This window comes from Myotis nattereri (genome assembly GCF_964212035.1).
Source record: "Myotis nattereri genome assembly, chromosome: 7".
Lineage (NCBI taxonomy): Eukaryota > Metazoa > Chordata > Mammalia > Chiroptera > Vespertilionidae > Myotis > Myotis nattereri.
The window spans coordinates 45,077,758-45,102,532 of record NC_138082.1 but is presented as its reverse complement, the minus strand read 5'-3'; the positions used below and the strand labels follow the sequence as shown (position 1 = coordinate 45,102,532).

Below are 24,775 nucleotides of genomic sequence, written 5' to 3'. Positions count from 1 at the left end.
AGAGAGTCCCAGGGCTTGGAGAGCTCATGAACACCATCATTCTAAACCATGCTTTCGCCCTGGCTGGTTTGGCTCAGTGGATAGAGCATCAACCCGTGGACTGAAGGGTCCCAGGTTCGATTCCAATCAAGGGCACATGCCAGGGTTGCTGGCTCGATCCCCAGTAGGGGGCGTGTAGGAGGCAGCCAATCAGTGATTCTCGCTCATCATTGATGTTTGTATTCTCTTTCGCCTCTCTTTTCCTCTCTGAAATCAATAAAAATATATTTTTAAAAAATAAAAATAAACCTTTCTTTCCTGTCAGACTGCTTCCTCTCTCTTTTCCACACCCCCTTTTCCCATTTACCTTCATCATTTCCTGGCTCCATCCCCTTTTTGCTGTTTTTGATGTCACTTTCATTCAAGCCAACACCATGTAGTGGTTGTGAATCTGAGGGGCATTGGGAATATGGGAGGATGTTTGGTTGTCTCGGTGCATGAGAGGCACACTGCTGGCATTCATTGGCCAGTGGCTGGGACAGAGGGATGCTAAGCACACCTCAGTACCTAGAACCCTACAGAACAAGGAGCTGTCCTGGAAATAATGTTGAGAAACATTGCTGTCAACTGTGAGTTTCTTAAAGACAAAAACATATCGCATTTTTCTTCATTCGTTCATTTATTCATTCAACCAATGTTTACTGAACACCTGTTTTGTCCTAGATACTATGTCAATTGCTAAGGCTGCAGCATTGAACAAGGGGGTTGCACCTCCTTCCGGAGCTTTCTCCTAGTGGAGGAGACAGACCTTAAGCAACTAGTTAGGCAAGCAATCATTTTATCATGGCTGCATTATGAAGCACAAAGGCAAATGTACTGTTTTAATAGAATAGAATAGGGAGAGAGGGATTTAACCTGGTGTGGAAGTTTGAAAATGCCTAATCCGCCCTAGCCAGTTTGGCTCACTGGATAGAGCGTCGGCCTGGGGACTGAGGAGTCCTGGGTTCGATTCCGGTCAAGGGCATGTACCTTGGTTGCAGGCATATCCCCAGCAATCCCCAGCAGGGGGTGTGCAGGAGGCAGCTGATTGATGCTTCTCTCTCATTGATGTTTCTGATTCTCTATCCCTCTTCCTTCCTCTCTGTAAAAAATCAATAATATATATATAAAGAAAATGCCTAATCCCCATGAGTATACAGTCCCAGCTGAAGTTCCCTCAGCTCTTCAAGGGAGGCAGAAATGTCATTCTATTTACAATTATTTTTAAGTATGTACCAAAGAGGTTTAAAAAAAAGTAATAAAATGGTTCCTGCCCTTGAGGAGTTTATAATCCAATGGGAAAGGCACTCCCAAATTAGATTCAGATGCAACAAACATTTAGCGAGTGCCTGCTGTGTGCTAGACACCTGCTAGAAACATTCATGCTAATTGTTTGATTCACCCTCACGAGAGCCTATGAGCCAATTTCATGAGTCACCCTTAGAAATGGGATTCTGTTCTCGTGCTTCCTTATTTCTCCCCTACAGCATTGAATTGTTTGATCCTTGGCAGCCCAGAGGTTCTTCAGAGAAAATTACATTCCAGAGATTGCCATTTTCCAGCTTATCACTGGCTGTGAAAGTGCAGGTTTCACCAGAATTCCAAGATGCATTATTTTGGGTGCCCTTGGGATTTCCCACCTTTCCAGGTTTTACAAAACTCCAAACATTGGAATTGGGTCGGTAGTGCCTCTTATGAGTCTGTATTTTGGGACTCTTCCTTCTGTTGCAAAGAAAGGCCCCCAAGAGATTGGAAACTGAAAAAGAAGGAATCTCACTGAATGAGACAGACTGTCAAACTTTACCCACACACACCATTTTTTAAAAATCTAATAACCTTTGGAGCTTCTACCTTTTATTTAAGTGGAAAGAAAATAAGCTTAGTTGATCAAGAAGTGCCAGTATTACTGCTGTCCTTGAAGAGACCAGCTGAGCAGTTGGCTCCAGGAAACTTGCTGCGTGTTCATAGGTCCTAGAAATGTTGCCCTTTCACTGCCCAAACTGCCAAGTTGTTCAGGAATGTGGAGGCCTCAGATCCGTATCGGCCAGAGCAGGACCCTCCAGTTTTTAACTCAGCACAGCTGCATTTTATAACCATCGCCACTGCCAGAGAGGTTGCCGAACTCTGATAATTACTGGAAAAGAAATAACACAATATTCTTTGATGAGAAGATTACTTGGGGAATTTGATTGTATAATGAAGATGTTGCTTTGAAAGGTACTTCCTATTGTTCTGAATCTGAGACTTGCTAGCAAAGAAAAAAAAAGTGTCACTTGTTTTGACAGGCTACTTAGAAAAATTCTCTGTTTATTACATTAACTGCAGCATTTTATCTGTCAAAGTATGAAAGAATGTTCTGTAGTTTAAAAACAGAATAGAGCTTCAGGGGGAATTTTTTTTGGCACACTCTTGTTGCTATTGGTATTGAAAAAACACACATACATTCTGCATGTGAAATTAGCTTTTCATGTGGTGGCAGGCAGAGTGACTCACAATGCGCATCCTGGTTTCGCAGGTGCAGACCTGGGTGGCATTTGGAGGCAAGTGCCATGGAACAGTGACAGTTTGACGGTGCTGTTGTTGCAGCTCACAGACAGGACCATCAAACCTAAAATGAACCCTCAGGGCTTATTGTGTTGATGTTGCTTTGTTTACAAGCCTAAAAATGAGGTTACCCTGCCGCGAATAAGTACAATGGAGACCTTTACCCGAAGAAACATACATTCTGGCTGACTTTGAGCAGATACTCTGGGTTGGGGGTGGGGCCATGGGCACAAAGATGTGGAGTGACCAGGTCAGCAGCATGTTTCACACTGAGGCCAGCTGGATACAAAGAGGCTTCAGGGGACAAAGACGGCTCTTGCCATACAAGCCTCACAACCTCTCCGTCCAAGTGAAGTAAAATATAATGCTCCACTATTTAGGATGGTCTATGAGGACCTAGCGATTCTAGCCGAAAGGTGGGAGAGAAATGAAGTAGATGGCATTTCCCAAATCTAATTCTAGGTAGGTCTACAATTTTGAAATTCCCTAAAAGCCTAGACACTTAAGTAGTTCAGAAAGAGATTAAGTCAGACCCAAGCAGAAGAAATATGAATATTTAATAATTTATTATTATTAAATATATTATGTAAAATGTTTCTTTATTACATATATATCAAGAGAATGGTTGGCAGGTTCTGGAGTCTTTCAAATGGATCGGAAATTCAGAAACAAGTTCAATGATTTCATGCGATAAATTAATATTTTCTAACATATGCTATGGGGCATGAGGTTGAAAGGAAACAATTTAAAACGACATGAAAAAATACGGGGGTGGGGGGTGTGGGTGGGGATAGGTGTGAGTGGGGGGACATTTTGGCTGTTCTACACATTTGCTCTAGAGGGCGCTTGAGAGGCTGTGTATTTTCTCTTAGCAGAGCCTATTTTAATAGGGCCTTTATTTGTCCAAGCTGTTTTTGAGGGCGTGGAATTTGAAATCCTGATAATTATAGGGAAATTTGCTTCACCAGCGGAACCCACATTAGCAAGCCTAAAATCAGTGGTGCCTAGGGTTTTGACTTTTGTTGGGGTATGCCAAGAGTATGTTCAAACTTGTAAAGTCCAAACATTGGAATTGGGCGGCTGGTAGTTCTCAAATGCAAATCAGATGAAAAGAGAAGTGTGACTGAAAGAGCCTAATCTTAATGAAATAAGAAATTCACTGTGAATCTTTCCCTTCACGGCATGACAAACATCAACATTGTTTTTCCTGGAAAGATTGCTGTGCCGTAGTGAAAGCTTATAGAATTTACCAGAAGAAATTATTGCATTAAGGGGGCCTTTTCTTGGGGTTGGGTTTGCTCCTCCCCCATAAAAGCAATCGACCCTTATCTCCCTGTTTATGTGTCCAAGAAACCAACAGTTGGATTGCCGCCATGAGGATTCAGATTTGGGAGAGGGAGAGATGGATGTAGCTGCCCGTTTATAGTTTAGGATTCAATATAAGATTACCTAAAGATTTTAATGACTTTTTCTTGGTCAAGTCAATCTGTTTATTGTAGAAACTTTGGGAACTTGAAAGAGTTAAAGAAGAATAAATGACACCTGCATTCCACCTCCCCAGAATAATTATTATTAACATGTTGGTATTATCTCTCTGGTTCTATTTCAATTCATAACTTTTTATACTTAATAATATATCATGGCATTCTCCCTTAACCTTAAGTATTCTTTAAAGATGGGATTTTTTTATAGGTACATAGTAATCTGTCCTCTGAATAGTCCTTAATACATTCAGTTTGTCATTGTTGGATGTTTAGATTAATTCTCAAACCTTTCTTCTTTCATTTAACTTATTATTTTTTAATTTTATATTTCAATTACAGTTTACATTCAATATTATTTTATATTTGTTTCAGGTGTACAGCAAAGTTAGACAATCATATGCTTTATAAGTGTTCTCTCTCCGATATTTCCAGTATCCACTGGGCACCAGACATAGTTACTACAATATTGTTGACTATATTCCCTGTACTTTATCAAGCTCTTTCTTCTTAACAGCAGCAAAAAGTAATATTTTAGTGCTCTTCTTCCCGGGACAAAGAAAGAACTAGCCTGGTGTGGGAGCAGAATGATGTCCAGAGCTCCAGCAGGGAACATAAGCTGCTTCACACTGAAGGAGGGCCCAGACCAGGAGAGCTAGGAAATGCAGCTGGAGAGTCGGCTGAGGTCAGATTGAAGGGGGTCTGCTATCCCTCTATGTACCTTGGATGTTTTTTTATAGCCACGTGGTGCACCATTGAAGGGATGTGGAATGGTCAGCTTTGCAGTGGGAGGGTTGCTCTGCCGTCTGTAGAGAATGGGTTGGCAGGGTCCAGACTATAGACAGGATGCCAGGTATTGAGTTTTATGAGACTAAAATTAATTATATTTTGTTATATTTTGAGAAATAATTAATGACAGCATATGAAACACATGCATTTGACCTGAGTCTGCTAAATAGAGTAAAAGAAATACTGAGTGTAAGAGCCCTGGATTCTAGTCTTACTAATTTACCAATAAATCACCCAACAACTCCAGACTACAAAGCTGTTAAGCTATAAAATGAGTTTAATAATACCTACTTAACCTCTCCCAACTTCACAGGGGAGTTGTATTTAATTAGCCAAAATTTGCTGAACTCGGGTGTGCTAGACACTATGTTCAATAATTACCTAATTCAGCTCTTTCAACAGAACTGTTCGGTAGTTATTAATATTATCTCCATTTTATGGATTAGGAAACAGGCTTAGGTAAAGTCACTTGCTTGTGTTTATCCCAAAAGTGGCGGGCTCAGGATTTGGTCCAGGTCTGTCTGACTTCAGAACCTGTGGTCTTTACCACCTGTCCTGGACCAAAAATGGTTCAAAATTGCTTCCTGGGTTTATTCTTTGAGCACTTGAGAGGATATATATTATAGAAATCTGATTTAAAAATAATTGTTACAGACAAATCTTATCTTATTCAATGACTACCATATAGACCAGGGGTCCTCAAACTACGGCCCGCGGGCCACATGCAAATACAAATATTGTATTTGTTCCCATTTTGTTTTTTTACTTCAAAATAAGATATGTGCAGTGTGCATAGGAATTTGTTCATAGTTTTTTTTTTAAAACTATAGTCTGACCCTCCGACGGTTTGAGGGACAGTGAACTGGCCCCCTGTTTAAAAAGTTTGAGGACCCCTGATATAGACCCTAACGGAGTACAAGTGTACCATCTTCTATAGAAAAATATGAACATCAAACCACTAGCCAGAATTTAAAGTAAAAGCTAACACTTAATAAATGAGCCCTGCAGGTGTGGCTCAGTTGGTTGAGCATCATCCCATGCACCAAATGGTCACTGGTTCGATTTCCGGTCAGGACACATTCCCAGGTTGCAGGTTGGATCCCCGGTTGGGGTGCAAGAGGCAACCGATTGATGACTGTCTCTCTCCTTTCCTCTGCCTTCCTCTCTCTCTCAAATCAATAAAAATATTGAAAAATAAATGAATCACACAAGTTTATATAGTGACCTCACATACATCGCCTCTTTGAACCTCAAAATAACTCTGTGAACTGAGTAGGCCTTATTATCCACAATTGTCAAATGAAGAGATTGAGCTTAGTAGATGTCAAATTCCTTCCTTAACATCACACAGTGGTGCTTGTGGCTGAATCAGGAACTGAGCCCAAGTCTGCTTACTCCAGATTCCTGGAATGGCTCTACCACTTAAGATCTAACTCTTAAGAAGCAAGGCTAGAAGGTGAAGAAAAGAAAAACAATTTGCTGGTTTGTTAGACATGTGAGTGGAAAACCAAATTTACCAGTCAGAGAAGTGGAAGAAGGTGAGTTCTCAAGAAGACCTTAAGAATGTTAGAAAATGACCCAAGTTTGAGAAATGACTTGTAACCAGGAGAATCAGGCCAGTTGAGGTGGAGCGTTGCAATACAACAAAGCATTCTCAACTCCAGAAAAATATGATGAATCCTTTCCTTTATTTTTAAGCTTGACTGTGGCTTCCGTGGATATCGACAACGCTGGCTTTCTGGGTTTTTCCCGCAGGCACCAGGGAAGAGGTCTGAAGGCGGCAGGTCTAGAAGAACTGGTTATCTGCTTTCTCACCTGCATGTTTTACCAGGCGCCACGTCCATGTGCTACTTGGTGGCTGGATGAATCCTTCATTTTAGCCACATCCCAAGAACTGAGGGTCTCTGTCTCTGACCTTGATAATTCCTTGATAAAACTGTATTTACCAGCAGTTTCCAATGTCACCTGGGCCCTCCCATCCTTTCATGTACAAACTGCTTCTCCATCCATCCCCGTTTATTACCGTGTCTGTAACTAGACAGAAAGCGGCCCCTGCAGAAACTAGGCCTTTCCACAGCGGGATCTGACAAATCCACATCAATGTGGCACCATGCAGGTTTGTGAAGAAGCAGGGATGCCTAATATCTCTCCCTGTGACACCTGGAGAAGGACAAGTAACGACCGGGTACATTCGCCAGCTGCCACTCAGAGCAGCCTGAGAGTCAATTCAGTCCCCTAGCCTGGCAGGTTACCCTCTGAAGGTGCCTGGGAGATCCCTCCTCCTGCTCCGGGCACAGTGTTCCCTTGACTCTTGAAAGCCAAATTGCCTTCAGCCCTTGGGACCCTTTCATTACTCTCTGAACAGGCTGGGGGCTGATTTGCAGAATCCCTCCTCCGTTTTTTCCCTGCCATCTCCGTGAAGACCAAAGCAGGAGAGGTGCGTAATGCAGCTGTTTGCCAAGAGAAACCTGCTTTGAAAGCACGACTTTGTTCAGCGATCGTGGTGGAGAAGACACAGTTTTAGACTTGCCCGGTGCTCTTTTAGGGTGGGGGTGGATCAAGATGAGAACCTTTGCCTGAGGATGCAAGAGCAGAGAGGCGAGCCTTCTCTGAGACACTAGATGGCACAGCAGCCCTGAGCTGGTGGCCTCGGAGCAGGAGCTGCTGGGCCTGTTCTCTGTCACTGCAGCCACAACATGAAGATCCACCTGTGGGGGCGGGCGGCAAGGTGGGGGACTCACATTTTTATTCACTTCAGTGGCACAGGTTGTCACACTGGCTTTTGCTCCATCTAACCTCTTCCCTGGGACTTCCGTCAACTTTCAATTCTAATGACATGTTGAGGCCCCGGGCAACAGTGAGTTTGCTGGTAGCCAACCTCTCACGAATGCTTTTGTTGCTTTGCTAACTGAATATACTCATGCTTTTTAGAGTAAGTCTCTTCACACCTTGCAGTGCTGACTTCTCTCACCTCATTAAAAATGTGCTGTAAACAGGACCCAAAAGTTCATGGCTACCTGGGTGGCTTGCTAAAGCACAGTGGCCTGCCCTGTGATTACTTGACCACTTCAGACCTCAGGGATATTTTTCCCCCTTTCATTTTGAATGTTATTTAGGACTCAGAGACTAAGCTGTTTTTAAGCTTTGTTCCATTCTGTTTCAAAAGGCTACCATAGCTTTCTCGAGGGCATCCGGGGGAAGTCTTTATTTCTCTCTAGTGGTTATTACATGATGCGTGAGCACCGGGAGGGGTAAAATAAGCTGCCATGTGGGTCTCTGGGCAGGTGTGGTGGTCACACCCACAGCGGAGCCAGCCCTGGAGGCGCTGGGGGCCACATTTCCCGACAGCCTTTGCTTCATGAGAGGCACGAGGAGAAGCATGCAGGCTAAACTCCCTCCCCCCACTTCTTCCCAGGAGTTTTGAAACGAAGGAGGATTTCCCAGGAATGGAGCCTGTCCTCTGTGTCTGGCAGGAGGCCTGTGGCTGTCACATGCTCTGTTCTGCTTCTCTCTTGGGCTCCCGGCTGTGCCTTTATCTTAGAGAGCAGGTCTGAGTTTTAGCCTGGCAGTACACTCTGCCACTGCCTACTGCTCAGTGGGTGCGGGGGAGGGCCCTGACTGACCGCTGACCTTGTGATGAACCACTCTGACCCGCTCGCTCCTGGCCTTGTCTTATCAGCAATGCCGTCTTCCTCCTGTGCTGATTTTCTTTTTCTTTTTTAATTATTGATAGTATTACAGATATCTCCCTTCCCCTCCCCCCTGCCCTCCTCCCAGGCCCTACCACCCTCCCCAGGTCTTCACTACTCTATTGCCTGTGACTATGGGCCAAACGTATCCTATATAATAAAAGCCTAATATGCTAAGTGTGTGGTCATCCAGTCAGCCATTCAACCAATCAAAGCATAATCCTATCTAATAAAAGAGAAACATGGTAATTGACGTACGACCGCTACCCTTCCCATGGGCTAATCAGGGCAATATGCAAATTAACTGCCAGCCAAGATGGCGGCCGGCAGCCAGGCAGCTTGAAACTAACATGAGGCTTGCTTGCTTCAGTGACGGAGGACTCCAACGTTCCCCGCCTGCCGCTGCAGGCCTCTGAGCTGTAACTCTAAGCAACTATGTAACAAATATAGAAGCTAACAAAAACCCCAGAAACCTGTTTTAGTCCGCCGGGCTTCAGTAAGCAAAGGCCAGAATCTGCTGGGCTTCAGCCAGCAGGATCGCAACATTGTAAGCAAAAGCCAGAAACCTACTTTCAGCAGCAGAGGCCTAAGAGCTGGAGCCAAGCCTCAAAGCTAAAGCTGGCCCAGAATTAAAAAAGAAAAAAAGGAGCGGTTGGGAGCTTCAGTCACCCCCAGCCTGAAAACAACACTCATCCCCTCACCCAGGCTGGCCAGGCACCCCAGTGGGGACCCCCACCCTGAAGGGTGTGTGACCAGCTGCAAACAGCCATCATTCCCTCACCCAGGCTGGCCAGGCACCCCAGTGGGGACCCCCACCCTGAAGGATGTGTGACCAGCTGCAAACAGCCATCATCCCCTCACCCAGGCTGGCCAGGCACCCCAGTGGGGACCCCCACCCTGATCCAGGACATCCTTCAGGGCAAACCAGCCGGCACCCACCCGTGCACCAGGCCTCTACCCTATATAGTAAAAGGGTAATATGCCTCCCGGCACCAGGATCAGCGTGACAGGGGGCAGCGCCCAAACCCCCTGATCGCCCTGTGGCTCTGTGTGTGACAGGGTGCGGCGCCCCAAACCCCCCCCCCCCCATGGGCCCTGCTCTGTGTGTGACAGGGTAGAGCCATAACCTCCCCATTGGCCCTGCCCGGAGTGTGACAGTGGTGGTGCCCCAACCCCCTGATTGGCCCTGCTCTGTGGGTGATAGAGGGCGGCGCCCCAACCCCCTGATCGGCCCTGCTCTGTGTGTGACAGGGTGCGGCGCCCCAACCCCCCTCCCCCCCCCCCCCACGGGCCCTGTTCTGTGTGTGACAGGGTAGAGCCATAACCTCCCCATTGGCCCTGCCCGGAGTGTGACAGTGGCAGCGCCCCAACCCTCTGATCAGCCCTGCTCTGTGGGTGATAGAGGGCGATGCCCCAACCCCCTGATCCGCCCTGCCCTGAGTGTGACAGGGGGTGGTGCCCCAACTCCCCTATCGGCCCTACTCTGTGAGTGACAGCGGGGAGCTCCTCAACCCCTGGATCGGCCCTGCTCTGTGCATGACAGGGGGGAGCTCCCCAACCCCCTGATTGGCCCTGCTCTGTGCATGACAGGGTACGGAGCCCCAAACCCCCGATGGGCCCTGCTCTGTGCGTGACAGGGGGTGGCGCTGCAACCTCCCCATCAACCCTGCCTTGAGTGTGACAGGGCGGTGCCCCAACCCCCAAATCGGCCCTACCCTGAGCGTGACTGAGGGTGGCATCGCAACCTCCCAATCTGGCCTGCTCTGTGCATGACAGGGGAAGGCGCCCCAACTCCTCAATCGGCCCTGCTCTGAGCCCGACCAGGGGCTGCACCTAGGGATTGGGCCTGCCCTCTGCCACCCGGGAGCAGGCCTAAGCCAGCAGGTTGTTATCTCCCACAGAGTCCCAGACTGCGAGAGGGCACAGGCCGGGCTGAGGGACCCCCACTCCCCCCCGAGTGCACAAATTTTTTGCACCGGGCCTCTAGTATACTAATGATATGCTAAGGCCACTTAACTGCTCGCTATGATGTGCACTGACCACCAGGGGGCAGATGCTTCCACCGGTAGGTTAGCTTGCTGCTGGGGTCTGGCCAGTCGGGACTGAGAGAGTTAGGATGGACACATCCTGGAGCCCTCCTGCATCCCTCCCTGGCCCTGACCGTGCACTGGTGGGGTCCCTTGGCCTGGCTTGCACCCTCTCGCCATCCAGGACCCCTCGGTGGATGTCGGAGAGCTAGTTTCAGCCCGATCCCACAGGCCAGGCTGAGGGATCCCACTGGTGCACGAATTCAAGCACAGGGCCTCTAGTAAGTATATAAGTTCTTTGGTTTATCTCTTCTTGTCCCCCAAACCCCACATCAAGGTATGTTAGTCTGTCCCATGCCTCCATGCTTCAGGTCTTATTTTGTTGGTCAATTCATTTTGGTCATTAGCTTCCACAAATAAGTGAGATCATGTGATATTTGGTTTATTTCACTTAGCATAATATTTTCCAGGTCCATCCATGCTGTCCCAAAGGGTAAGAGATCCCTCTTTTTTATAGCTGCATAGTATTCCATAGTGTAAATGTCCCACAGCTTTTTATCCATTCATCTACTGATGGGCACTTGGGCTGTTTTCAAACTAATTTTCTTATCTGAGTTGAGCTGTGGCTGCTTCCAGCTGTTCTCAGACATTTTATTCCTATCTGCTTTTGGTCACCCAAGAATTCCTAAAATCTCTGATCAACCATAGGACTCTTTTGTGGTTTGTGGTGGTGGTGTGTGTCTGTTTTCAGTGCTGTTTTGGATTTTCAAGTGTCTTTTCCATCAGACTTTTAGCGTGGCAGACAACTCTCCAGCCACAAAAGGGCCCAGCCTAGCAGATACTGCATGGTCTTTGGAGATCGCTGCTGTCCAGGCCCTCGCTGATCTTGACTGAGTAACTTCAGCTGATCTAAGATGACAGTTCTTCCTCGCAGCTGGATGAATACATCCACAGTCTTTTAGAAATATATCTTTTTTATCACTTAACAGGATTTGGAGTATGAGGTGAGGTTCAACATTTTCATCCTGTCTCTTCCCTCCATTAATTATTTGCCAAGACAAAAGTGAGTTGTGTCGTGGCCACCATGTCTTACTTGACCTTGAATAGGAGGGATAACAGAGCTTAAACCCCCATTTTTCTCAGGCCACAAGACAGGAACTGGTTTTTGGTATTGCTTCCATATGTCCCTTGGACAGACCCTGAATTCAGCATGAATTGTGAGAACTAGTATTTTCGCTCATCTGATAAACTGTATTGAACATCCACCCTGATAATAATTTCATCCTCCGTTTGTGCTATATTTCCAATGAATCAATGCTTCATGTATATTAACTCATTTGGTCTTTACAACAATCATATTTATTGTTTTCATTTTAGAAATGCAAAAACAAGGCATTAGACCAATTGGGCACCTAGGAAGTTCATGATTTAGATCTCAAATCCAGTTTCTGCTCCCAGTCCAGCACCCTGTGCACTTCTTGAGAAGAGCAGTGTAGGGTTATGGTTATTTAAGCAAATAACATTCCTCACAGTATGTCGTAATCACCACAGTAGTTGGGCCATGTGCCATGGAAGAATAAAGGTTGGAGAACCAGTTTTACCTGGGAGAGATAACATCTGAGCTGGGCTTAAAGCAGGAAAAAAAAAAAATCCTAGGCAAAGAGAGAAGAACCATGTGAAAAGTCTTGGAGACATGAAAAAGCATAGTGTTTTGAGGAATGGAGAGACATAGGGCATGGGTGGAGCAGAGAACAGAGCCATGAGAGAAGGTGTGAAGAGAGGAAAGGAAGATAGCTAAGTCTGCAAAAGTCCACTGAGATCTGCCCTGTGATGATGAGGGAGCACCCTGGACAGTAAGCTTGTGGAGCTGTGGCTTGTCTGGGAAGAGTTGTCCAGGAAGCTGTCCGAGCTCTGGATAGACATCTGTTTGAAGATAAAGATGTGGGTCTCAGCGTTATATAGGTGAAAGTTGGGGATTTTTCAAAGGGAGAGAAAGCAGAACAAAATGAGAACAGAGCTGAAGGCAGAACATTGGGGCACAGCACAATTTAGGAGGTGAACAAAAGAACAACAGATCAAAAAAGACATGGAGAAGAAATGTTTAGGAAAGCAGGAAGAGAGAGCCAGGAGGGGGCAGCGTGGGGAGAAGAGAGCGTCCATCAGTGCTCAGTGGTGTTCCGCAGTGGGAAGTAGAGTAGGTTTCAAAAATGGCTTGCATGTTGCCATCATTGCCTTCTCCTACACTTTGGTGCAGGTCCTCAGACTACCTCTAATGGTTAAAGGGTGTCTTGAACCAGCTGTTACCTTTTTAGTATGATGCACTGAGGATCTGACAGAGTTCTGTCTCATATGTTTTAACTCTTGGACAATATGTAATTATTTTTTAATGTAATGTGATGTGTAGATTCTAAAGGCAACAATTTTTTTTTAATCTGTGAGAGTTGATTAATATGAGAAAAACTTTTTAAAAAGAATCAACTACACCTGAAGAAAAAAGGGTTGATCAATATGGATTTCATATTGATATTATGTAAAAACACTCTTCCTAAACTCATAGAGATCTGCTCCCAAAATTCCAAATTTGAATGTGTTAGGATTTTAGAGCTAAATTCTAACACTTTCTTTTCCCAGTGGAGTTTTCCTCCTCCCTCCATAACAGCCCATCCCATGGAGGTGAGAATGTGACTTGGCGACTGATTTCTCTTTAGCCAGGCTTCTAGGAGGGTCCATGCTATTTGCAGCTGATGTCAAGTAGCAAGAACAGCAGGGCAGCTCCTTGTGCTGAAGAGCATAATCCTATTATGCCTGCCTTGAGACTCTCACCTTAGCTGCCTCTATCACAGTAGATGGACTGAGGTGACTCCATTGACTTTTAAATCCCCAAGGATCCTCCTTTCAAAATCCCATGTGTAAGTCAAGTAGTAGATTAGCCCCTTGCTAAGAAGGCCTGGCCCCCTCAAATCCCTGTGGCCATAGTTTTTTGTTTGGTGTGTTTGGGTCCCATCTTTTCTGAGGTCCACCATTAAGCACTGGATTGATGCACAGTGGTGGTCCTTGGCAGGAGGTTGGCCTGGCTGGTGTCTCCCTGGGTCATGGATTTAGTACCAGTCTTTGTATAGTCGAGATTAGGAAATGTACCCTTCATAGATGCTCTAAGAGAGGCATATCATCTTCCTTTGTTCATGCTAAACTGCCCTTGAGAAGGTGATGTGCAAGGTGTGCAAAGAGTTTTCTTCCTCTGATGGCCCCCACTTGATCTGTCATCAACCCCATCTTATGAATGGTTGCATAAGTGTTTAATCCAATTAACTATTTTAGAGTATTTACAATTCAGTTTTGATTGCTCAGAGTACTTACCTATAATTGACTAAATTTCAGATGTAATTTGCTGGCCCAAATGTTGTACTCTGTCAGTTAAACTTCTTATGCAAAGGTTTGAGTTTTGAATATCATTTTGCTGAGGGTTTTTTTTTCCACCGACACAAATAAATATGCAGGTACCTTCACATGTACTGCTTCCTTCAGCTCTCACCTCTCTCTCGGGAAGGCATGTCCCAGTTTACAGATGAGACTGAGGCTGATGTCACACGGCTGGTGGTGGGTGCACTGCGGTTAAAACTTTATCTTCAGCCTGGAAATCCAGAGCGCTGTTCAGTACACCATCGCTCCTTGAATTTATTTGACCCAGGACCACTTTTTAAAAATACAATATAATTAAGCATGGAACACCACCAGTAGCTCATTAAGGTTTAAGTACTTAATATACAGTAACATTGAGTAATACAATAAGTTACTGAAATTTTAAGACAAAATGTGTAGAGTAGACTGACGATTATGTAGTAGGTAACATACATGACTGCAGCAATTCACTGAGAGCAAATGTTGCCTGTCCATCAACATGGAGCTTGACTTGCTAGTACTCTCAGAATCAATAACCAATTTGTTTTAAAATTTCAATAACACGTCAGTCAAGGTTTCTTACATTGCAGAGAGCAATAGAATATCTCAATTCTTCACCAATCAGATGTTCTTTTTGATCTATAGTTAAACACTATTAGTGATTCCAGAATAATTATAGGCGTGAAAGTGATTAGGAATCTATTCTGTCCTTCCATGTCAGAATATCCATAACATCCACATAACCTATCTTTAAAGGAAGATTATTGGATACTAGTTCTAAAATAAATTATAGGGGGAGAAGCTAACTAATATACTAATTAACACCTCATGGGACAGTGGTCATGCATGAAACAGAGTTTGGGAAGTGGAAGTATATACCTCTCTTCTCTCCCTTTCTTCCTAATCCCAAACACTACTGTCTGCCTTCTGCTCATCTCATGCCCTCACCTTCTCAGGGATAGGCAAGAAAATACTGAGTCTCTACATCCCTTATTTAAGTCCTATGGTAGAAGTGTATTACACAACCTGAAGCAGTGACAGCAGCATTATTATTCTGTTAGGCTAAGATACCACACAGGATCTCAAGGAATTTGGATCAATCATCCAGTTGATGAAATCAGTTGTTTCTAGTTGTGTTAAAGACAAGTTTTCCTATTATTGATTAAGATGGTAATACAAAGCAGTTTTTTGGAGCAGTCATCTACAAAGTGAGAGATAGATTAGCCAACTACAACGTGAGCAGAGATGTTCTACCCTCTGAGATTAGAAGGGAAGGGGACTCTATGTCCATTCTTCCATTGACAACACATTCATTTCAAAACCTCTTTTAGGGATTATAATGGCATAATCTCGCCCTCTGCCAGTATCTTTTTATAGAGATTCCTCCTAAGAAATCTGAGCTGTATTACTGACCCTTGAGTCCACTTCTGTTTTTCAGGCTTCAGTGATAACTTTTTTTCTCATTATTTCCTTGTTACTTTTTTCTTTGTAGACCTGGCCAGAGGAGTATGGATGACCTAGAGATTATCTACGATGAGCTCCTTCACATTAAAGCCTTATCCCATCTTTCTACCACCGTAAGTTGTCTCTTATTGAGCAAGGTCAGTTAAATGCAGTTAGGACTGGAGGAGTGTATTTGGCATGGAGGGCAGGAATATCTGAATTTTGCCTCATAAATCATCCCTACTCTCTCCCATGAGATGCTAAGTAAGTTGTACCCAAGAAGAATCACTGTAATGGGATCAAGTATTGTCACATCATTAGGAGTCGCCCAGGTGCTGTAAACCCCAAAGCAATTTGATGTGAGTGGGATTGGAACATATGCTTCATCCTTCCAAGTCTGAACTATGGAACCTGCACACCTAGGCAAGATACCAGGCCTTCAAAATGGCTCTGAGACCCTCCCATGAAATACAGAGCCAGAGGGAGGAGGGAGATAAATCAGGGTGACCTGCCCTGGCCCAGGTGGCCAGCTTTTGCTGCCCTATTGAGAAAGGATGCAGAAGGTTCAAGAGAGGATTACTTCAGATATGTTAGGGCACAATAGCAATACCCAATAGTGATAAATGGCCCAATGGCTGTTTGGCTCTAAAATTCTACGAGACTAGGATATTTAGGAAAGCGGCAGACAGAAACACCTTCCCCTGTAGAAGGATCACAGGAACAGGATTTCTAGGCAACACATTGTCTCCTCTATGTTAATAACCAATAATAAAAAGAAGTTGTTGCAATGTTCACAGATTATATACCGAGGCCCCTTAGCAACGTCTGCATCCCTAATTTGCCTTTTGTTCCCAGCTCCCTAGCTGATACTATGCTATCATATGCTAGCAGTGTCTGTGGTCCCTGCTCCGGGGGGTCTCTGAAGAGAGCAGCGAGGCATTTGTCAGGGCCCCAAGCAGAAGGGCTCCAAATGCCTCCCTCTTCAACCCAACAGAGCTGCCTTCACATTTCTCCCCCCTCCCCTTGCTCTCCCGGGGGGTCCACAAGCTTGCTCACCTGGTAGAGAAACCAGGAGTGTGGTCCAGCCTCCCCACCACTGTCCTGTCATCCTCACTTCATCCTTGGGGAGAGGGAGGAGGTCTAGTGTCTGGGAGCCTCATCGGGGAGCCCCCACCAATGTAAGCGCCAGGGGCTCACACCGCAGGGGAAGGTGCGGGGAGACCCCTTTCCCTGCCTGTGCTCCAGGTCCCCGGCATGCCCCTGTCCTGACTCCCCCAGTCCTGGCGGGATGGAGAGGAGTGTGGATAGTCCCTCTTCTCCCCCAAACCGCAGGTACCCAGGCCCTGGGGGAGATTCTCAGGCTACTTGGTACTGAGGGAGAAGGAGCCATAATTTGGGGCCATAATTTGGAATATAAAAATTTTTCTTAGCTATCTCATAATATAACTATGCTTACACATTTGAGCTTAATAATTTAACTTGAAGACATTGACCTTCCCAGTAAGTTTGCAGGGATGCATTATGTGGGACGCAGGGAAGAGCCTGTAACAGCAATGGAGTCACATGATACTGTAGATGCTCTTACCTTCTCGCCCAAGACAAAAGATAGGCAGTGAAATTGGCTAGTGCATATGTGTGAAACCACATAGACCATCTGTAGGGCAGTGGTCTTGTATGAATGAGCGTATACAATAGCTCATGTTAGAGCTTTGAGAATCTAGCGGCAAATCTAGTGAACGTGGTTCTGGACAACAGTAGCGCAAGCAGTGCCGGAGACGGCTGGGTGGGAAGAGGGTCAGTTAGCACTGTTCAGAAAGGGAACATGTCTCCCCCCCCCCCAAAAAAAAAAATCTGGCCTTTCCACATCCTTTCTCTTTTCCTTCTAGGTGAAACGGGAGCTAGCAGGTGTTCTCATCTTTGAGTCTCACGCCAAAGGAGGCACCGTGTGTAAGTGAAAGCTGTGACTGGACGTTGCGCCTGGCTAGTCCCCTCGGGAGCCTATGCCATGGAACCCTGACTGCACATGCGCCCCTTTCAGACTCGGCAGGACGTCCTGCAGCACTTTTTTTTTTTTTTCGGGATCTGTGATCATTCCCAGCACATGTCCGCTATCCTGGAGCGTGGTGGTTTTCTGGGACGGGGGGAGGCGGGGGGTGGTGGGGGGGGGGTCCTGGGGGGGCGAGGGTGCTGTTGCTAGTCTGAGTCCCTGCCCAGGCCCTAGCTGCTGGCTGAAGGCAGCGTGTACAGAGGGTGGGAGGAAGATGCTGCTCCTCAGGCAGGCCCTTTGCACATGACCTCACTTCAGTTGGTGGTTTTAGAAGAACTAATCCATCTCTTGAAATTGCCAGTGGGAATGAGAAACGATCCTGTTTTCCTTTTCTTCTCCCACTTCCACTCTCAGCTCCAAGTCTCAAAGAATTTCTTTGACCCAAATATTTATACAATACTAATACTCAGGATCTCTCCAGAACCCAGTTTGTCATTTAGTTCCGTGATTTTATTTGGAAGCAAGAAATTGAAATTTGATATCAACAAATGTGAACAGAAGTATTCAGGCTAGCCTTGCGCACGAATCGGCAGAGTCCTTCTTGCAAAGCAGGGTTAGTGGTCTACTCAGGTCAGGAAATGACACCTTCTCTGATCTTCTTGGGGAATCAGGCGCCTCAAGCTGGCTAAGGCTCTCAGAAGTTCTGCACTAAAGAAGAACGTTCACACCAGTTAGACTCACACTTCCTAACCCGAGTGGAACACAGAACACTTGTCTAATGGATACCTGTTAACGTTTCAAGAGGCACTCTCTGGAAAGTCTTGCTCTTTCTTCACTCTGACTTGGATTAGTCAAATAAGCAGGAGGCAGGACTTGTAAAAGCAAAAAGAGTTTCAGAAGTTATATTTCAAAATGTTTTTCAGTCATCAAAAGTGGCATCTCCAACACTGACATTTATTTTAGTAAGAATGTCCTTTCTTGAAATGTTAAAGGTTCACGTTAGTATTTTTTTTTATTTTTATGATCACTGGTGATGCGTAACTTCTTTTATTCTTTTCATTCAAACTTACTGATTGTTTTCATTTTATTGTGAAATATTTAAATACTTCAAACAAATAATAGAGGTTATTACAAGCACCTTTGAAGTCTACATTAAACATTAGCATGCAATATTTTTTCATGTTTTCTAAAGAATGAAATTATAGATACAGTCGAAGGCCCCATGTTTCCTCCCTTATCTTATTCTTCTCTTTCCCTCCCATGGTAACTTCTATCCTAAATGTAGTGGTTATCATCCCAACCCATTAAAAAAATAGATAGATGATAGATAGATAGATAGATAGATATCCATTAACAATAAACAGCACCTATTTGCATGTTTTCAATTCACATTACTGGTCCGATTGCTTTTAAAAACTATTTTCTGTAGTGTAATAAGTTTTGATGAATTGTGGGTAAAAGAGTATTGCTTGATGAACTGGATTGCTGTTAATTGATGTCTAGTACCAATGGATTTTTCAGGGCCTGGCCAGTAGAGCCGTGTTTCTGTTCCTTTTATGTTCTGTAGAAAAGGAAACAATATGCCACCTGAGTAAGTTAGTATTTGCCAGCCATTTTTTCCCCTCCTGGAATATATGTGTAATTCTGGGAACTTAAAAATGATGATTTGATAAACTGTAATTTATATTGATGTGCTTCTATTCTTGTCATAAGTCTTTTCTTTTTGTATCTAGTGTTTAACCAGGGGGAAGAAGGTACCTCCTGGTACATTATTCTAAAAGGATCAGTGAATGTAGTCATTTACGGCAAGGTGTGTATATATATATATCTATGTATGTCTTTTTCTTTTTGAGTCTTTATTATGCTCCACTTACTAGTGTAGCTCTAAGCATTAACAATTTAGTGCTACCATTAAACTTGCAACAACATTGTTACTCGATAAAGAAAAGTCATTATAGCATCTCTAATCATAAATTATCTAAATTATTATACTCAGAGTGGTATTGAACTTTCTGGGGCCCATCCCTTATAGATTATAATGTATACATTTAAGTTATTCCATAGCCCATATTACTCAATGAAAGGAAAATGAAACATTACAATTTAATTGTGTAACTCCTCTTTGGCATCCCTGGGTAAAGCCCATTTGTACATAGTGTGTTAGGCGAACAGGGTCTTGGGGGTGAGGTGGGTGGGTGTGGTTCTGTTTCAGGGGTCATCTTCCTCTGAGTGTTTGCTCTCTAGGGTGTGGTCTGTACCCTGCATGAAGGAGATGATTTTGGCAAGTTGGCGCTAGTGAATGATGCCCCGAGAGCTGCCTCTATCGTTTTGCGAGAAGATAATTGCCATTTCTTAAGAGTAGACAAGGAGGATTTCAACCGGATTCTGAGGGTAAGTCCCAAGGCAAAGCGTGGCTGAGGGGCATCCCATTTTTCCTTTTGCAAGAGAAGAAAAGACTTGAGTGTCATGCTAACTGAGCAGTACAGCGATGAATGAATGCTCTAGGAACAAAGAGCCTTGGTCACACACCTGGGATGTTCACTGTGCTGCTGTGCATTCTGGGGCCCAGAGGGGATATTCCAGGAAAGCGGCACCTGGGGCATGCCAGGCTAGACCAAACAGCCCTGCACACGCCTGGCCTGGTCCATCGGAATAGAAGACGTAGAGGGACTGCCTTGCAAATGTCCATGTGATACCTTCCTGACTCCTGTCTTTCTTTATCATAAACCTTTCTAGTCTCCACCTCCAACCTCATCCCAAATCTGAGCCTTTCTATTACAGCACACGCTCTCTCAATTTAGTCAGTGGTTACATTTTAGCAAGAATTAATGTTAATCATGGTTACTCTAACCAAGCATTTTTATTTCAAGTGCTTTATGTCAAATTGATTCACACTAAAGGAATGTCAGACTTTGGCAAGTAGGTGAAGAGTAATTGCATTAAAAGTTGGCTCTGCAGATGGGCCTAACCTAAGCTTGTTACGGTATTTGTGAGAGTGGGTGATCTTTAGAAGAGACGGGCCCTGGCCTTTCCCCACCATGCAGCCCCTGGTCCCTTGGGAAGAACAGTCCAGCTGATGACAGTGTCTCAGGGGGCCCATACTGCATCTCTCCCTCGCTAGAGTTCACCCTGAGACACGGTCCCTCTAGGATCACGTAGCTCCGTTCCCTTCCCTGCTGGCTCACAGAGCAAACTCTCTTCTCTGCCTCTCCCACCCTTAGCATCTTTGTCCATCCTCCTTGAAAGTCCAAACTGCAGCTTTTATGCTTCTGGTACATTTGACATTATTTAATGATGATTTACAACATCATTTTCCATTCCTTATGCATGGACACCTATCACTACACAGCCTTACATATTTGCCTTTGGTGGCCCAATTTCTGACACCAAAGTTTGTCTTAGGAATGCATTCTCTTAATGCAAAGAAAGTGTCACTAAAAACTAAACCATTGAATAATATAGAAAAAAATACCACATGGAATTTGGCGTGGTTCTTATCTCTTTTAAAATAGGTACAAAATGATGAGATAAAGCACAATACATTTTTTAAATTAAGTATTTAAACTGACATTGAAATTTAGAGGTAAACTTGAACTAACTCTTTGAGGTTTGCACATATGGAGTTTACATTTAGCCAAAAAAATTCTTTGAAAGAATCACATAAGGACCATTATCACTGATGTGATTTATAAAATTCTTCAAAATAACTGAAAAAATGTTTTTAACACATTTCAAACTGATTTTGTAAAAAAATAATAATAATAATAATAAAATAAGTAAAGTCTTTTGTTCAGAGCAAAAAAGTAGCATTCCCAAGAAAACTAAATGTCCTCATAAGAAAAGCAGAATGGAAGAACTTGGTTGAAGCTAAGTGCTATTGGCCACATATTTTTATAAAGAATAAATGCTTTGTTCCTTATCTTCCCGCTGTGCCACCCTCTCCCAAAAGTTTCTCAGAGCACAGCCACACTCCTCTCTACTCTGCTGATTTTCTGAATTGGGGGTAAAAGCACAGCTTTAAAACCACATGCCTAAACCTCATCTGGTCCTCTCCCTGGCCATTCCAGCCCTTGACTTTGAAAATGACTTAATTTGTAGGCACAACAATTAGCATCACAAGCATCAAATGAGTTTCTGAAGCATTTGAAATTTTTTTTCATTGTCTGAGAAAATGGCAGCATCTGTATGTGGTGTAATTTGTATTTGCAGGACGTTGAGGCGAATACAGTCAGACTGAAAGAACACGACCAAGATGTCTTGGTGCTGGAGAAGGTCCCAGCAGGGAGCAGGGCTTCTAATCAAGGAAACTCACAGCCTCAGCAAAAGTAGGTTTGCGTCCAATGCTGCAATCGCCAGACTATGATTAACCTTTTCACATGGTATCATCATTTCCACAATAGCATGTTCTCCTTTTCTGTGGGAGATGGCAGTGTGTGCGACTTTTCTCTCTATTGACTAATCACACAGTTTGTGCAGTATAATGTATCCATTTCTGGCACTGTGTTTAGCTTGGTGCTGCCTAGCGTAATGGGGGAGAACATTCCCCTACTCTAAAGATGCTCTCTGGATACAGTGTTCAACTGTGGGAGCTTTGGAACAGAAGGCATCAGAGAACAATGGAAGTAGGAATGCCAGGCAGCTCAAGGGCATGGAGACCCCAGGTGATGAGACCTGTTGGTATTTGAATTTCATAGGGAGGATTTCTCAACAAGTGTTTTCATCTTGTTATCAGAATGAATATCTTTGACAGAAACGCAGATTTAAATATAAAGTAGACTTGGATTGCAGCCTAGAAGCATGCCTTTGGCCTCCTCTGTCCAAAGGGTACTTGCTTCTCAGGAGCTGTGTAAACTTGGGTCTGTACAGTATGTGTATGTTCCATCCTTTGCAGCCACTTCCTACTTGAGACTCTTTCATCAAATACACCAACAATTGGATGGTAATACAGGAGAATTAGGAAATGCAGCTCCAAGAAATTGTAGAAAATCACAGAATGTCGTTTTGAAAATGAAGATTAATTTCCAATCTGAGGATAATAAAAACAGCAATTCTGTAGCTAAAGAAATGTCACCAAATAATATGTTGAAAAAGGAATGCATCCCAGTAATCTTTCCTTCTTTGCCATGTAAATGGGGTGTTCCCTTTAATCAGGACACTCCCATAACTGATGGACTTCTATTGTTTAGACTAAATGCCTAAGGCTCAGATATTTTTATCTGGATGAATGGACATATTTACAAGGAAGGTGGGAAGAAATATAATATTATTGAATAGCCATAGTATATTTTACATATCCTATATAATAAAAGGCTAATATGCAAATTGACCAAACAGCAGAATGACTGGTTGCTATGATGCGCACTGACCACCAGGGGGCAGACACTCAACACGGAGCTGCCCCCTGGTGGTCAGTGCACTCCCACAGGGGGAGCGCCGCTCAGCCAGAAGCCCTGAGCCAGGCTCACGGTTGGCGAGGCAGTCGTGGTGGCAGGAACCTCTCCCACCTACACGGCAGCGCTAAGGATGTCTGACTGATGGCTTAGGCCTAAGCCTCCCAAGGGCTCCTGGACTGCGAGAGGGCGCAAGCCAGGCTAAGCCACTGCCCTCGCCCTCCCCACCCCCAGTGTTTGAATTTCGTGCACTAGGTCTAGGATTATATAATCCCTTATTACAACTCCTTTCAATAGATAGAAAAATTTAGGCTCAGAGAAGCAAGTTACTTGCCCAAGATTACAAAGCTTATAAGGATAGAGCTGGGATTCAAGTTCAGCTTGATCAACGCCCATGCCTTTTCTCCTGCAGCCTTGCAGGTTATTATAGCAAAACATGGTGTATAAATACTGTATTCTCAACACTATGTAGTAAACCTTGCAAACCAATATGTTTCAAAAGGAGTGACATAAAATGGACTATTTAAGACATATCCTGCCCTAACCGGTTTGGCTCAGTGAATAGAGCGTCAGCCTGCGGACTCAAGGGTCCTAGGTTCAGTTCCGGCCAAGGACATGTACCTCGGCTGCGGGCACATCCCCAGTAGGGAGTGTGCAGAAGGCAGCTGATCGATGTTTCTCTCTCATCGATGTTTCTAACTCTCTATCCCTCTCCCTTCCTCTCTGTAAAAAATCAATAAAATATATTTTAAAAAAAGAGTAATTCACTATCAAATTTAAAAAAAAAAAAAGGACATATCCTTTCACTTACAAATCTATACATGACCATCCAGAATTCTTCATTATTTTTTTTTCACGGACATCCATTCTTGAAAATGTTCATGCTCAAGTGTTTTTAATAGTTGTCCTTCCAGCCCATAGAGGATGAAAATTAAGACATATTTTATGTGAAGGTTGGGACTGTCTCCGATGATTTTCCTTAATGTTCTGACATGGAACTAGGACATTTACGGTGATAATCTGCATTCTTTAATAATGCCTCAGGTGTCTCAGGAAAATTTTGCAACCTGAAAAGGGAAGCCTTGAACATTCTCCGTAACCTTGAAACATTTGGCCAAGAGGTCCCCTGGAGGTCCCCATCTTTCGCCTCTTCGTTTTGATCTTCGCAGCAGAATGATCAAAAGCGTTTGCTTGTTACAACATCTTCCATTCAGAGCGCAATCCAAATATACATTTTTTTTTTAATGAAATCAAACTAAAGGGAACAGAAAAGGAGAGGCCATGTGTATTAAACTTATTTTAGAGCCCGGATCTGATTTCTGTTGTATCTCCTTATATGTGTCCTCTAGACCAATCCAAATTCCTTATATCATTAAAAAACCTGGCATGTTCTCAGCATTAAGAAATATCAATGAGTACAAAATGATGCGACAGCAAAGTCCGTTTCCTGAAGAATACAAAGCTACTCTCTCAGGGGGTCATTTCCCATGTTGAGCTTCCCCAAGCCAGACCAGAGTTGAAAGGGGAGGCTGTGTGAGTGAATTTTGGCCTGATCTTCTGGATAACTTCAGTAACATGGCAACAATCTTGTCTATGGATGGACTTAAAATTTTAGGAACCATTAGGACTTCTATCTCCTCAGAAATTGTCCTTTTTGAATTTAAAGAAGGTCACTCTTGGTGCAATAATAATGTTATTTTTCTGATTCCCTTTTCCCTTGAGAAATCCAAAAAAGTTTCAGAATTGCCTAACTCTACCCAAGCCACTCACTGTGAGTGTGATAGTCAAATGTCAATTGCAAGACAGTATTTCTCATGATGGATCAACTTTATGGACCCTCAAAATTTACCATTCTGGTTATCTTCTGCTCTGTAGTCATGTGGTTTTAGTAAGCAAGAAAGAATTTCAAATGATTGTCTTAGTTACTGTGTTGCTCATCCTTAGACTATCAAACTCCAACCTGTTTGCAGAAAGATAACCTCTTTCAGGCTTCCCCCTTCCCCCCCCC

The 24,775-nt window shown here is 44.1% G+C and overlaps 1 protein-coding gene across 1 annotated transcript in view; it reads left to right on the top strand.

Moving 5' to 3' along the window:
• The window catches only part of RAPGEF4 (Rap guanine nucleotide exchange factor 4), a 263,242-nt gene that overhangs the window by 181,979 nt on the left and 56,488 nt on the right, over positions 1-24,775 (top strand). Inside the window, exons 11-15 of the mRNA XM_081095641.1 lie at positions 15,440-15,524; positions 17,277-17,337; positions 19,111-19,187; positions 19,622-19,768; positions 21,587-21,702. Coding sequence (XP_080951767.1) covers positions 15,440-15,524; positions 17,277-17,337; positions 19,111-19,187; positions 19,622-19,768; positions 21,587-21,702 — 486 coding nt within the window. The remainder of the gene's footprint in view (positions 1-15,439; positions 15,525-17,276; positions 17,338-19,110; positions 19,188-19,621; positions 19,769-21,586; positions 21,703-24,775) is intronic.